A 13,768-nucleotide genomic window follows, 5' to 3' on the forward strand; every position below is an offset into this window, starting at 1 on the left:
CATAATCAAAGAACAGCTTTTATTGGCCAAAATAACCAAGAAACCATTTTCTTCCAAAAAACAACTCCCTAACTCAGTGGTAAATCTTCACTAAGAAACCGAAATGCAAACAAACTCCGCATAAACTTGACCGTTCCCATTCATCCTCTGAAGTATTCCTCCTCCTCCTCCTAAGTCAGCTGTTCTCCTTAACCCTCCTGCACCACCATAAGTAGGAGAATGGCAAAATTCAAAGTCATTTAGGACAAGAGAACAAACACATGGGGAGGCATGAGTCTGTCCACTTACACACATGAAAGAGGCTGTTGGTGTTTGCAAACATCTTACATACTTACCTGAAAGCAGTAATTTCCTCGTTTCTGGAGATACAAACATTTTACTACACAAACTATAGTTTTGTGGTGTTTTTTTGTTTTTAATCCCAGGATACAGGTACAGCTGTGGCCTGTACAGGTTGTTACAACTCAGACACCACCTGCAGTTTGTTAGTTTACACTTCTCTATTCAGAAAACTTGGAAGTTAAAAAAACATAAAAATTGGTTACACTGAGTTCTCAAGGCAAATCGTAATTTTAAACTCTGCATTTACTCATGCCAGTAAAACAAATACCAGATAGAGAAAGAAGGTATCTAAGAAAACCTTGCTCTCTCTGGTAACTGAAATCATGGTGGAAAGAAAAAAAAAAAAAACAAGAGAGAGAGAGAGAAAGAAAGAGAAGGGAGAGAGAAGAGAGAGAGAAATGCCAGGGTACAAGACACCAGTTCCAATAGAGGAATTCTCAGAAGTATTTTCACTAATTTCTCAATTAACAGAAACCATTAAAAAAGAGATCTGGTTCATAAACAGTTATGCAAATTTGTTCAACTTACATAGGTGAAAATTTAAGAAACAAAAAGGGAAAAAAAGTGTCTTAAAAAAAAGGTCGGTATTTACACATCATGTTTCTTTAAAGATCCCACGTGTCTGCACTGAGCTGAGTGCTGTGCACACACTTCTGAGGGTGTGTGAGCAGACAGCCACAGCACTTCCCTGACAGCAGGGAAGGAACACTACAGAACTAACGGGAATCTCAGCTCATGGGAGTTACTGACTTCTATTGCTGCTGTGCAGAGAACAGCACCGTATGTTTGACAGAGGAATTCCACTGGAAACAGTCTCCTGTCCTAATCTAGACATGATTTTACAAAACATCTAACACCTGTACTACACCTTTTGTAAGAAAATAGAGAGCAGCTTTGAGCTGCAGTTCTTCTAAACTACTGTAGGAAGGCTTCTCTAGGTACTTCCTAAATTGGCAACCATCTGAGGTAATCAGTGATGCTGTTCCAACGAGCACCCTTCACTTCTCCCCGCCTGCACCAACCGTTGCCTCCTTATTGAGTCCTCTGATCGACAAATCGTAAACCACTTCCTCAATTTTCTTGACATCGTATTTCAGGCCATCGTAGCGTTTCCTCAGGGAGTCATTCTTCAGGTTGAGGAGGCGGAAGCCAGAATCCAGCTCGTTGATGAAGGTTGAGATGCGGAGAGGGCGAGAATAGTCCCCAGCTGTGACACTGTTCACTGCCAGCCTGGCCTGCGAGAGGAGACACCGAGGAGCACAGCACCCACGTCACATCACGTCACATCACATCACATCACATCACATCGCAGTCCCCATCAGTTACTGTACCAATGAAGCACTTGTGTTCCTGGCAGTCAGATTATTTGTACTTAGCTCTACCTTTTTGTTGAGCATAGTTCTGGATTTTCAATCAAATGACTAGTTTAAATCTTAAAAGTATCACTGAGGAACATGCAGAGAAGCTTCTTGCTACAAGTTCAGATCAAGGTGTTGTGTATCATAACTGCCAGGAACAACTCAGGGAAGCTAAAAAACACATTACTTCTGTTTTCCAGGTCAGTTTCAAACCAAATACATGCATGCACATCTTTCTTACCAGCTCACTGGCCAGAGTTAATACACCAGAAAGATAATCTTCAATGTCCAGGTGAAAGCCCCGTTCTCGATCAGCTTCAACTGAGACAAAAACAGAGCAGTGATGAGATGGTGCTGAGCATGAGCAAACCCAGCCACCTTAAATTGCATTTGTTTACTGGTGCTAATTTGAAATATCAAATTTATGAAATACTATTACATAATGAAAGTCAGCCTTTTCCTGTATGTGATGTAATTACATCCTCTCTGTTCTTGATTCAGCATCTTGTACATCCTCAACTGGACATCCAACAGAGTAACTGGATTTACATCTATATACAGGATGTATTTTCCTTACTTTTTTCAAATCCTTTGCTCTGTGAAGATACAATTCTTTTATGGCAAAGAATTTAATCTGTTTCACACACTTTTTAAATACCAAAAGCAAGAAGTCAGAGAAACAAGCTCTCATCTTTGTGTTATGCTTTTGGTGCATTTACACACTTTGAATGAATGACCTTCATTGATGAAGAACTTATTAATGAATAAGTACTTTTGTTAACATTAGGTTTGCCAATTTCCGTCCTCTGAGAATTTCTTGTTGATATAATGAAATCAAATGCCAGATAAACTCTGGAACTGATTTCTCAGGAAGAAATTAGGTTCTGCCATTTCCCTGTACCTCTGAAAGCTACAATGTCTAAGGTCATAAGCATTTTCCCTTCAGTTACAACATTAACTTACTCCCCAGTATTTCTGCAACAGCTTCTCGGGTCACTAATGTTTCTGACTCCAGGTAGACTACAAATGCTGCCAGGAACACCAGGCGCTGCAGCACAAACCTCCAGTGCTCATGAAACCTGCAGAAGAAACACCAGGTCAAGGCATAAATAATTAATGGTTATTACTGGAGCGTTAGGCAACAAGCACACGTTCAGTGTGTGTTGTGTTTTCTGCCTTAACACATGCACTTTGCAGTATTTTTGGTTTATCAAAATGACACCAGCTACAAGACATCTCCTTGGTACTCCAGAACTCCACACCCAGGTTACCACACCAGACACTGACATTTGCTCGTCCCTCTCACACACCTCCTCAGCTCCCACACTTTTCCAGGCTCTGTTGCCCACAGCCAGAGCTTTCCCTCAGCAGATCTGAGCTGACAAGATTCTTGTTCTTTGAAATGTTCTTGCCAGGCACTGTCCCCTTCTGGCAGCAACAGAACACAAAGGTGACAACTTCATTTAGTGTCTGCAGAACCAAACAGCCATTTCCTGACAGATTTAGAGCTCTGCTTCCAGAAACACCCCAAACCAAACAACTTAACTGAAATTAATGGAGCAGCAAATGCCCTGCTTCCAGATACAAGGAAGAACACCAACTTCTTAAGCTTCCCTTTTTCTTTTTAAAGAAAATGTCTAGAAAAAGAATTCAATACTGACTATTTTTGGTGAAAAGTTACAGTGCTTGAGCAAAAGCATTTATCTATACTGATAAAAACCTCACACTTGTCTACCACAATTTACTTTTCAAAGAGAAAGAAGCATTCAATGCATCAACCTTTACATCATTATTCCAAAGCAGTGATGGCAAATGCCCGAGCAATTCCCATATATATCTGTGTCTGGCTGGGTGTGATCCTGCACACCTGTAATACTGATCAGCAGGAAACTTGGTCTTCAGAGACTCCATCTGTGTCCTCACTGTACCAAAGTGCTCACGAGCCTTCTGACACTTCTTTGGAACTGAAAAAGAGACAGCACAGCATTTGTAGAATGAATACACTCAGGAAATGGATATTTGACAGGCAGCAGAGGTTTGTAAACAGTTTCCCAGTGTAGACTGTGCTATTTAAACTTCTTTCTTGTTCAAGATAGGCTACTGACACTTGGAATCAATCTGAGAATTATTCCTGGTGACACCATGAGCCATAGAGGTAAAGCAAAAAGACTCTGGAATTCCAGGCTGTCTGATATGCTCTGGGCCTTTGTTTTGAGCTTGAGCCAAGATGTCCCAGCAACAGCCAGATCCCAAGCAATGGAACAGCACTGCACACAGCAGCTGGCCCCAAAGGAAGCACACACCAAGCACTGCTGCCAGACAACTCTCACAGTCAAAGGAAAAACAACTTTTCTTTCTCCATATTAAAATCTTATCCAATTTTTTTTCTAATCCATCAGAATCTGGTTACATGAGGTGCAACATCCCTTCAGGAAGCTGCATTTCCTGCTTTTTACGGTGTATTTGCAGAGCCTGGGTTCCAGCCTGCCCAGTGCATGGTACAGCTCTGCAGAGAAAGGATCTCTTGTTCCTGCAGCAGCCACTGCCACCTCCCGTTCGCCGACAGAGTTACAGCTGCAGCGCCAGCGGCCGACCCGAGGGCTCCAGGCACAACTTCCCTGCAGCCCTCTCACACAGCCTGGTCACAGCCAAGGAAGGACAAAGCCCAGCCTGACAGGCCCTCCTGCATCTTCATGCGCAGAAGCCAGGGTTATTCACAAAAGCTACATCTGAAAGTGTGATGGTTTTTAGCAAACAACACCTACTAGGAGTCACTCAAGTGTGATTATAAAACTTCTGTTAATAACACATAATTTCTGTTTAAAAAAATAAAAGAGGGAGAATGACACGCAAAAAATGAAAGCTTCAGGAAGCAGAACGTGGGAGTGCTCCATGTGGCAGCCAGGATGAAAGAGCTGTGTGAAGCTCACTGGGAGCTACAGGGCTGCCTCAGTCATGTGAGCATTGTGTGGCTGGGGGAACAGAGTAAGGGACACATTCGTGTTTGGATTCTGCCAGAGACAAAAGAAACATTCCCGACTGTAAAGGCTCAGACAATGCCCAGTGGCACACACACAGTCCCCAAATTCAAACTACCCTTGCACATCCCCAGGTGCCACCTCTGTGTTCTGCAGCTGCAGAGCAAGGACTGAGTTGGCTCTCGGGCTGGCGGCCCCACCTGTCACCCCGCCTGTCACCCCGCCTGTCACCCAGCCTGTCACCCAGCCTGTCGCCCTGCCTGCCACCCTGCCTGTCAGCAGGCAGCAGCAGGATGCAGCACACGCTGCCCTGCCCGGCCTCCTGAGCAGCTCTCCAGCCCAGAAGCCTCTCCAAGACAGCATTTGAAAAGCCACTGGCTGGTACGGGAAGCTGGCCTCCATCAAACTCCCAGCTGTCCCAGGGCTTTACTAACAGAGCTGAGTTTGATGACAAATTCACAGGTCTGCTATCACAAGTTAACTCTTGACCTATTAAGCATGAACTCATTATTTTTGTAATAATTATAAGACAAGGCTTTGGGTTTTTTGTCTGATTCATTTTTAGTTTATTTGTTTGTGTTTTTTGGTTTTGGATTTATTTTTTTCATTTTTTTAAATTGGTTTTGTTCTTTTTTTTCCCTTTAACTATTCCAAATCTCTTCTCAGACTCCTCAAATTCTAGGACCGGGTCTCTCCAGGAATTAAAAACCAAGTGCAAATACGCTGAGTTGAACATGGGCCTCTACAATTAAATGCTTGACAATGACTCTGAAGTTGTTCCCCACACAATGACCATGGATTTTCCCAGGTTGGAGAACTGAGCTTGTGCAAATAACCACTCAGCAGCTCTGATTCCCAGCACTGCCGGGTCTCCCAGCAGATGGAACTTGCACTTGGCTGCCCAGCTCACACCTGTGGTGCTGCTCGTTGCTGAACACAAACCCTCTCTGAGAGCAGAGGCAGCCCAGGCCTCCAGCTCCAGCCCCAGTGTGCTGGGGAACCTCACCAGGCTGAAAGCAACCAGCAGCTCTGCAAGGGAGTAAAACAGCACCTGGGGAGGCTGCTTCTGTTTCCCTTCACAGGGTGGCTTGCACAAACTCCTCTCCAGAGTTTCCAGCAAAGTCAGAATGGTTGCTTCTTCTCACAAGATATTGACTGGGAAAACCCCAGCTCTTAAGAGACATTTTCAGTTTAGTCCAGTAGCTTCACCAGTAAGCTGAGAAAGGAGGGGACAGAAAGAGCAGATGTGACACCTGGGCCTGCAGAGCTGCTCTCGTGGCCTGGAGGAAACAGGCTGGCCCAGAAACATCCTGTCCACACCTGAGAAGCCTGGAACCAGGCTGATGCCAACCCAAACCTCCAAAGCTGCAGAACAATTCCTGCTGTCACTCAAGCAGACATCAAGGGCAGGCCCTGCTGTTTCAGCCCTTGCAAATTCTTTTCACATTTCGCTGTGTTAAGCAGATTTTATACACACAGAGAGAATCTGTTTTGTACAACCCAGACTGAAGTGTGTTCCCCCCCATCCCAGCCCATCCTGAATACCCCCTCAGCTCAGGACCACAGCTTTTTGGGGTGTGTGGTGAAGAGACGAGACAGGGACACTGATCAAAGGCCCAACAAGTGACGGTAACACATCCTATGTGCAAGCCACCTGCAGGGACACCCAAGAGCCAACTCAGCAGCCCAGGACGTGAACAGCTGGAAAAGAACACTGCTCTGCACCGAGACAGAAAAGCACCACGCTAGGGAGGGAGAAAGGGACAGAACGGTGTCCATAATGCTGAACGGCAGCTTTACTACTTGTCTGGCCTGAAACCTCCCAGCTGCGCTCTCCTCTTCCCGGGAAACCCACGGCCAAGGCCCCGGGAGCGACTGGACCCTGGAGAGGAGGCCCCGGGAAGGGCCCCTGCGCGCTCCGAGGGGCACTCCCGCGCCGCGGCTGCTCTCCGCTGCCCGGGGCGGCGGCGCGGAACTCACTGTGCTGGAAGCCGAGCCCCTGGTGCACGCCCTGCAGCAGCGTCAGGATCTCCCGCGCCGTCTGCTCCAGCGCCTGCACCACCTTCCGGATCTCCTGCGGGCACAGCGCGCCGTCAGCCGAGGCACCGCCCCGCCCGTGCCCGCCCCGCCCGCCGTGCCGCCCGCCCCGGCACCTCTCGGATGTCCTGGTCCTGGCCGAGCGCTCCCTGCAGCGCCGCGAACATCTCGCTCACCGACATGGTGCCGCCGCCTCCCGCCCAGGGGCCTTCCGCGCCGCCGGCGCGCGCCTGCCCCGCGCACCGCCTGTCCGGCCGCGCCGGGCTGCCCCGCGCACCGCCTGAGCAGCCGGAGCAGCCACGAATGGCCGGAGGGACGGCTGGGAGGGTGCCCAGAGAGTGCTGATCGCCCCGGGGGGGCTGCTGGCCGCTCCCAGGGCGGGAGTTTGTCGCCCCGCCGGTGTCCGTGTCCCAGCCCGCCCTCGCCCTCCCGGTGCTGTGGGGCCGGGCCCGGTGTGGCCGCGCGAGGGCCCGCGCGCCCCGTTGCTGGGAGACGGCGTCTGGCCGCGCGGCACCGGCGCGAGGGCAGTGACGCACTTCCGGCGGCCGCGCGGAGGCAGCATGGCGGCCGGGGAGGTCATGGCGGCCGAGGCACCTGCGGCTGCCGCGTCTGCCAGGGCGGCGCCGCTGCTGGCGCTGGAGCCGCGGCTGCAGCGCCAGTTCCAGCAGAAGGTGCAGCGGGCCCGCAGCAAGCGGACGGCCAAGGTGAGCGGGACGCCCGGCGGGGCGGGGGCGGCGCGGCGGGGCCCGGCCCGGGCTGACTGCCGCGCTCTCTGTGCCCGCAGGAGGAGCTGACGCCCGGCGTGGTGTTCGTGGGGCATCTCCCGCGGGGCCTCTGCGAGCCGCAGCTCCGCGAGTACTTCGGGCAGTTCGGGACGGTGACGAGGCTGCGGCTCTCCCGGAGTAAGAAGGTGAGGAGCGGTCCCGGGGCCGGGCCGGGCCGGGCCGGGCCGTGCGGAGCGCCCGCGGCCGCGCCGTGTCCCTGAGCCCTGCCGCTCCCCCTGGCCCTGCGAGGCCGCAGCGCCCTCGGCCCTCGGGAGCCCCACGTGGGAGCGGCAGGGCCGGGGCTGGGCACGGCCTTGTGCTCCTTTTTCCGTGAGTAAATTCCCTCCAGTGGGAAGTGCCGGAGCGCGCCAGGTCAAGCTACGACTGAAGTGTCACGATTCTGTTTTAACGCACTTGTTGTGTGTGGTAAATCTAATTTTTTCTCACTTCTGGGTTTGCTGTCGCATTATAAGCATGGAACAATGGAGCAGCAGCAAAGCAGGGCAGCTTTGGGTTTTTTTTAGCAAGTAGATACCTGTGAGCAGCTTGTTTTGTGTGCAAATATGCATTTTACAAATAATGTTATACCAATATAGGACTAAATCTGTCTTTTAGGACTAAATTGTGCTTTTCACAATTTCAGTGACCTTTGTGAAATTACTTGTGGTTATCTGAGATGGTCTATGACTTTGGAAGAATAAAGTAATTTTAATAGAGCCCTTCAGGTACCAAAGCACTGTTTGATGTTTCTCTCCTGTCACTCACAGACTGGAGGCAGCAAAGGCTATGCATTTATGGAGTTTGAGTCTGATGATGTGGCCAAGATTGTTGCAGACACAATGAATAACTACCTGTTTTCTGAGAGACTGCTGAAGTGTAAGTACAAGCTGCAGTGTAAGTCCTCTAGCATGCAAAGGAAACTTGTTATTTCAGTTACCTTTTTCAACTGTGCATAGAATCTTAGGGTTTTTTAATGAAGTTTTGTCCCAGAAGTGTTTTCTGTGGGGCTGAGCTTTTCATCATGTGTAAGGAACATGCCCAGCAGGCTCTTGGTCACTAGTGCTGGTTTTTCTCTGCGCTGATGTTGCTCTCAGTGACTGTGTAACATGAAATCTCAGGACAAAGCTGGGTTTGCTGTATAAGATAGTTCCTCTCACATGGACACTGCTTGGCATTTGTAATTACTGCAGTTGTTGTTTGTAAGGTTGGAAAAAGGAGGTTTTGAGTAAAAGACTGATGAAATCACTGAGTTTCTCAGTCATGGTAACAGTAACACTTTCTTTGTAAAGGATTATGAGTTGAGGTGTTGTTGTAAAACAATTTTGTCTGATCTTTCTGGATTAAACTGTTAAAGTGTTCCATCCCTCCCTCCCTCCATCCCCCCGTTTCTCTCACTGCCTGGGCATGCAGTGACCCTCTGTGGTGCTGAGCCGCCGCCCCCACGGGGTTGCTCCGTGGCTGCGCTGTGTGTGTGCCCTTGGCGGAGGGGAGCTGTGCTGTACCGTGTCCTGTGCTGGCTGCAGGTCAGTTCGTGCCTCCCGAGAAGGTCCACGAGGACCTGTTCAAGGACTGTGACAGGATGTTCCGGAAGCCCTCTCAGCCGGCCGTGCGGCGCTACAACAGGATCCGCTCCCTGCTGGAGAAGGCCAGGATGACGCAGCGCCTGCTGCGGAAGGAGAGGCTGCTGCGGAAGAAGCTGGCTGAAAAGGGGCTGGAGTATGACTTCCCAGGATTTGTAAGTTTGGCATTGCTTCAATGAGTGTGTTAAGCAAGATGTGTTTCTACAGTTGTGCTGAATGCATGGAAATCACCTGTTTTGTGTGGAACTGCCAAAAGAGCTGGAGCCCCAGGGAGGCTCACTTGTGTTAGGAACTGTTTGGAAGCAGCAGGAATTCAGTGTGGTGCTGTTGCTGGGCTGCACTCCATGTGCCTGTGTGTTTACTTGTAGACAAAGGTAACAGCAAAGGGCAGATGTTCCTTTTCTTTTGTTGGTACAAGCAGTTGGATATTCTGTGGTTTAATAATGGAGTGCAGATCACCGAAGAGCAGAGGGGCTTTGGCAGAGTGAGGGTTTGAAGGCAGGTCCCAAGACCAGAACTTCCATCCACAGCCCTTGCATATTCCTTCTCTGCTGAGTGCTTGGGTCAAGAACTTGAGTTGTGAGCAGTTAATGCTGTTTAACATAGAATGTTCTAAAAATGCACAGTAGCACATTTTCTTGTGTTGCTTTCAGTGTTTTTGTTCAAACCAGATCACCTCTGTGTCAGTCAGTTTGTTTCTTTAAACCTGTTTGCTGTAGCAAAGACTTTGTGGTTATGAAGCAAATCTATGAAGTGTGACTATGAAACTGTATCTATGAACTGTTAAGTGACTGCATCTTCACACAAGTGTGTAGTGATCCACCTGATATGTCTTGCTTCCTAGGCTGCACAGGCGCTTTCCAAAAAGAGAAAAAAAGTTAAAACATCTAAGAAGTCAAAACTGAACGTTTCTTTGAGCAGCCAGGTAAGACAGACCAGTCCTGGTGGTGACCAGTACCACCATTCACATTGGGGCGGGTGTTTGAAGTCTTCAGCTGGCACCTTAATACTGATTTCAACACACAAAAACCTTAACATTGGCACAAACATCTCTCAAGGAAACAGAAGTAGCTCCTTTGAGATGCATTTGCACTCTTGAACGGGGGAGGGTGATAGAATCCTCGTGGTTCCTTCTCCTGTGAGAGTATTCAGCAGCAAAGGCTTCTGCTCAGCACGCTGTAACCAGTGTGTCTGCCTCTGCTGTTCAGCACTCCCGTGAGGCTGTGGTAGTGCAGGGTGCTGGGGCCAGGCAGGTACACCCCTGCACCTGTGCTTTACCCTGGGACAGCATGATCTCCTTGATGGAGTCCTGTTGGACTGTGTTTCAATGCCAGCCTGTTTTGATACAAAGGGAGTTGAATTTTTGATACAGTCCAGTGCTGTCTGTCCCCATATCCATACTGTGCTGTCCCTCCTACCCCATGCTCTCCAGGCACAGTATTTGGTGTTTAATGCCAGGTAAAAGTAGCAGTAGGGTGAAAGGGAAGTTTAGGTCATCAGGACTGAGATTTGAGATATTGGCAGTCTAAAAAGTCTGTAAGGCATTAACATTTCTGTTCTGTTTCATCATTGTTGTGAGTTGGGGGGATGAGTGTTTGTTTGGGGATTTTTATTATGTGATAAGTGGGGCATGGCTGCTTGTGAGGAAGACAGGATAACTAATACATTCTGTCAACTGAGTTCTGAGGCCTTACTGAGGTAACGAAGCTGGGATGTTTCAGCTCTGTTGTAAAACTGAATGTGGCATTTCTGTATGCCAGTCTCAAATATACTCTCTCACCCCCTGCCCTGTTGCCCTGATTATATTCCACTTGACGTTCGTGATGCTTTGAGTCAGGAAATACAAAGTTTAGAAAGCAAATGTGCATAACAACATGTTAAAAAATGTGAATTAATTTCCATTTGCCTTTCACATACACTTCTTTGAAGGTGACACTTCTGTCCAAAGAAATAATTACATTTGTAAAGTAGCTAGTTATAAAATGTAAACAATTTTCTGAAGGAGAGCTGGAATGAGGTGTCTTGTGGTACCACAGGGGCAGTGACAGCTCTTTCTGGCAGATGGCTTTGCAGTGAATCCTGTTTTTCTGATCTCTTCAGGATCCTACTCCAGTCTGTACTCCAGCAGTGCTCGAGCGCCGGAGAGCTGCTCGGATGGATGATGACACAGAGGATGAAGTAACTCTCAGGCTTCCCTCTGCCAGCATTAAGAACGCTGTGCAGAGACCAAAGAAGCAGCCAAGGCAGAGGCCAAGCCTGAAGAAACAGAAACAGACTTAAAATTTTTGTGGCTATAGCCATATTTTTCTCAACTTAAAAACTGTTGAGGTGGAGCTTCTACTGTGTCTGCTCCCCTGGCTTGGTTCATCCTGCCTAGACTGTATCAGGCTTTCTTAGGCAAGGACTCTGTTCACAAATCCTGTCCCTCTGGTTTAGTCATCAAGAACATACGAAGATATTCTTGACTTTGTGCTCACAAGTGCCTGTGCTGTGACACAGCTACAGTAGTCCAGAATCTTCAGTTAATTTTAAAACTCATTTCTAGTGCTCACTGTTTGGAAAGAAAATGTGAGGCTGTCCCTTCAGAGTTTGCTAATGCAAACAACTGTATCTTAAATTTATAATTAATGACAGCTTATTAAAAAAAATTACCATTTTTCAACTTTCTTTGCTCTTGGTAATGGTTCTTCTGTTTAACTGAATGTTTGTGTTTTGTGAAAGTTCTCACATGTTTGCACCCATTGAGGCTCTTGAGAAGATGCACCAATAATCAGGGCAGTCTGAGTTCTGCTGGCAGTTCTGTTGTCCTTTGTCACTGCATTTTAGTTTCACAGCTTGCATGGAACCAAGGGTGTTTTTCTGCTCCAGGGGGTGATAAGCACATTGAAACATTGTAATAACCTAGAGTGAAAAGGCAGGTTTTTGTCAACAGTAGTATGAGTTCAGAGAATTGAGTGTAGCTTTTTGTAATGCACTAACATTCATTCTTGTTCCAACTAGCTTGTCATTGCAGATGTCAGGTATCCAGTCCTGCTTGAACAGGCAGTTTGTGCAGTTAGAATTAGGATTTTAATGCAAGTCTGAGATGTGTAGAAATCCCAGATTGGGTTCTGTGCACATACTTAGCCTTTATCTTTTGTTGTGTTAAACACTCTAATGCTGTTGGCTGCTGGTCAGGCTTGGCAGAAGATTTTAGAGGAAAGCCCAGGTGATAATAACCAGCTAGGTAGGTGGCTGGCACTAATTCCTTGTCTACTTTAGTTGAATTCCTGGCAGAGAAAAATTAATCTAAACCATTGGCCTTGCTGACTCTGATCTGTCTGGCTTGATCACTGGAATAATCATGGGATCATAATGACATTGTCTAGGTGACTCAGATTAGATCATTCTCCTTTCTTGAGGAAACACTTGGATGAGTGCATCTTCATATCAAATGCTTGTCACCTTGGGCAGGCCAGGGGAATCTCTTCACCAGCCCAGTGGTCAGGGACAGTCCTTGTCTTTTAATGGAATTGTTGCTGTGTACATCTGCAGGCTTCCTTCCCTGTGTGTTGTTTGATGGGAAACAGGCATTGCTTGCACCCCAAACCCATGGGAAATACAGGCTCAGTTGAGGTTTGAGATACATGACCACCACAATGGTTGGCAGAAATGCTTATCTGTATCTGATGTGCAGCTCTGAAAAACTTCTGCCTTGACATCATACAGCAGAGAGCAGCAGAGAAGAAGCAAAATGCATCTTCCCAGAATAGACAGTTTTCTTTTGAAATCCATGTTCCTGACTTTGTGTTGGGCACATAAAGATGGCTGTTGAGTCAGGGTGAAGTAGAAATGTGGCTGTGTTCCTCCTGCTGGGAGCTGAATCTCCTGACACCGGGGGGCAGCACGGCTCAGCTGTGTGGCCCTGCCGCAGCACAAGGGTTCCTGGGAAATGTCGCGCCTTTGTAGGGAAAGCCTCTCCAGGCAGTGAGGAGTGAGTGGCTGCACTGGTGTAACTCACGTCTCTAACATAGCTTGAGAATACGTGAGAAACCTGATACTGATCTTAGCCAAAAATGCCCATTTCTGTGGTGCTGCCACAAATGCTCCTTCCTAGGCTGCTCTTTAGAAAACTTAGTTAATCCAGGGTAACTTCTCAGGTGCAGTTCCACATTCCCCAGAGCCTGAGCATCTCCATTCCTGTGCTTCCCATTCCAATGTCTTGGCCTGCATTTTGAACATGGAATTGGTTTCATTCCCACTGTGCTTCTGTTGCTGTGCTCCTCTCTGTGTCCAGTGTTCTGCCTCTGCCTGTGTCCACTTGCTGCTTTCTTCCACGTTTGACTCAGTGGCTTCTCGTGCTGCTTGCAGTGCCAGGGCTGTCCTGCCTGGCTGCATGAGCTCCTGCATGTCCCCTGCATGAGGGACTTTGGCTTCTGGAAGTCTCTTGGAAAGGTTTGTGCCTTTAAGCTAAACCCCTGGCTGCTGCTGGCTCTCCAGAGTTACATAGCAGTGTGAGCCTTGATGGGAAGACGTTCAAGAAAACTGTTCACAATAAGGGTTGCTTCCTGCTGTAATTTTCCTTTCCCTTCCTTTTGTTTGTTCATCTTCCTTCAATTGAGATCAGCTTAGATGGCAACTCTGAACAGCAAGGAAGCAAAATTCTGTGTTGTTTGAGGAAAGCACAACAATACCCAGGCTACAGCAAGGAGCTCTCAGCAGAAGGCAGC

At 48.1% G+C, this 13,768-nt stretch overlaps 2 protein-coding genes across 3 annotated transcripts; one reads left to right on the forward strand and one right to left on the reverse strand.

The window, feature by feature from the left end:
- TSN (translin) lies at positions 1-7,034 on the reverse strand. Of its 2 annotated transcripts, none has more exons than XM_041473068.1 (6): positions 6,832-7,034; positions 6,659-6,752; positions 3,568-3,664; positions 2,664-2,779; positions 1,942-2,021; positions 1-1,577 (listed from the first exon to the last, which is right to left on the reverse strand). In XM_041473068.1, the coding sequence occupies exons 1-6, from the start codon at positions 6,895-6,897 to the stop codon at positions 1,341-1,343; spliced, it is 690 nt and encodes a 229-aa protein (XP_041329002.1). In that variant the 5' UTR covers positions 6,898-7,034; the 3' UTR covers positions 1-1,340. The 2 variants fall into 2 exon arrangements, with proteins under 2 accessions (XP_041329002.1, XP_041329001.1); XM_041473067.1 differs by having other exon boundaries at positions 6,892-7,032.
- Positions 7,035-7,275: 241 nt separating this feature from the next.
- On the forward strand, positions 7,276-11,721 carry NIFK (nucleolar protein interacting with the FHA domain of MKI67). Its single transcript, XM_041473069.1, is given in 7 exon segments — positions 7,276-7,419; positions 7,500-7,625; positions 8,247-8,355; positions 9,003-9,214; positions 9,904-9,984; positions 11,160-11,307; positions 11,310-11,721. Coding segments are annotated over 7 exon segments (867 nt in total). The 3' UTR covers positions 11,357-11,721.
- The last annotated feature ends 2,047 nt before the right edge of the window (positions 11,722-13,768 follow it).

Source organism: Pyrgilauda ruficollis, unplaced genomic scaffold (assembly GCF_017590135.1).
Source record: "Pyrgilauda ruficollis isolate IOZ18807 unplaced genomic scaffold, ASM1759013v1 scaffold3, whole genome shotgun sequence".
In the NCBI taxonomy this organism is placed as follows: Eukaryota; Metazoa; Chordata; class Aves; order Passeriformes; family Passeridae; genus Pyrgilauda; species Pyrgilauda ruficollis.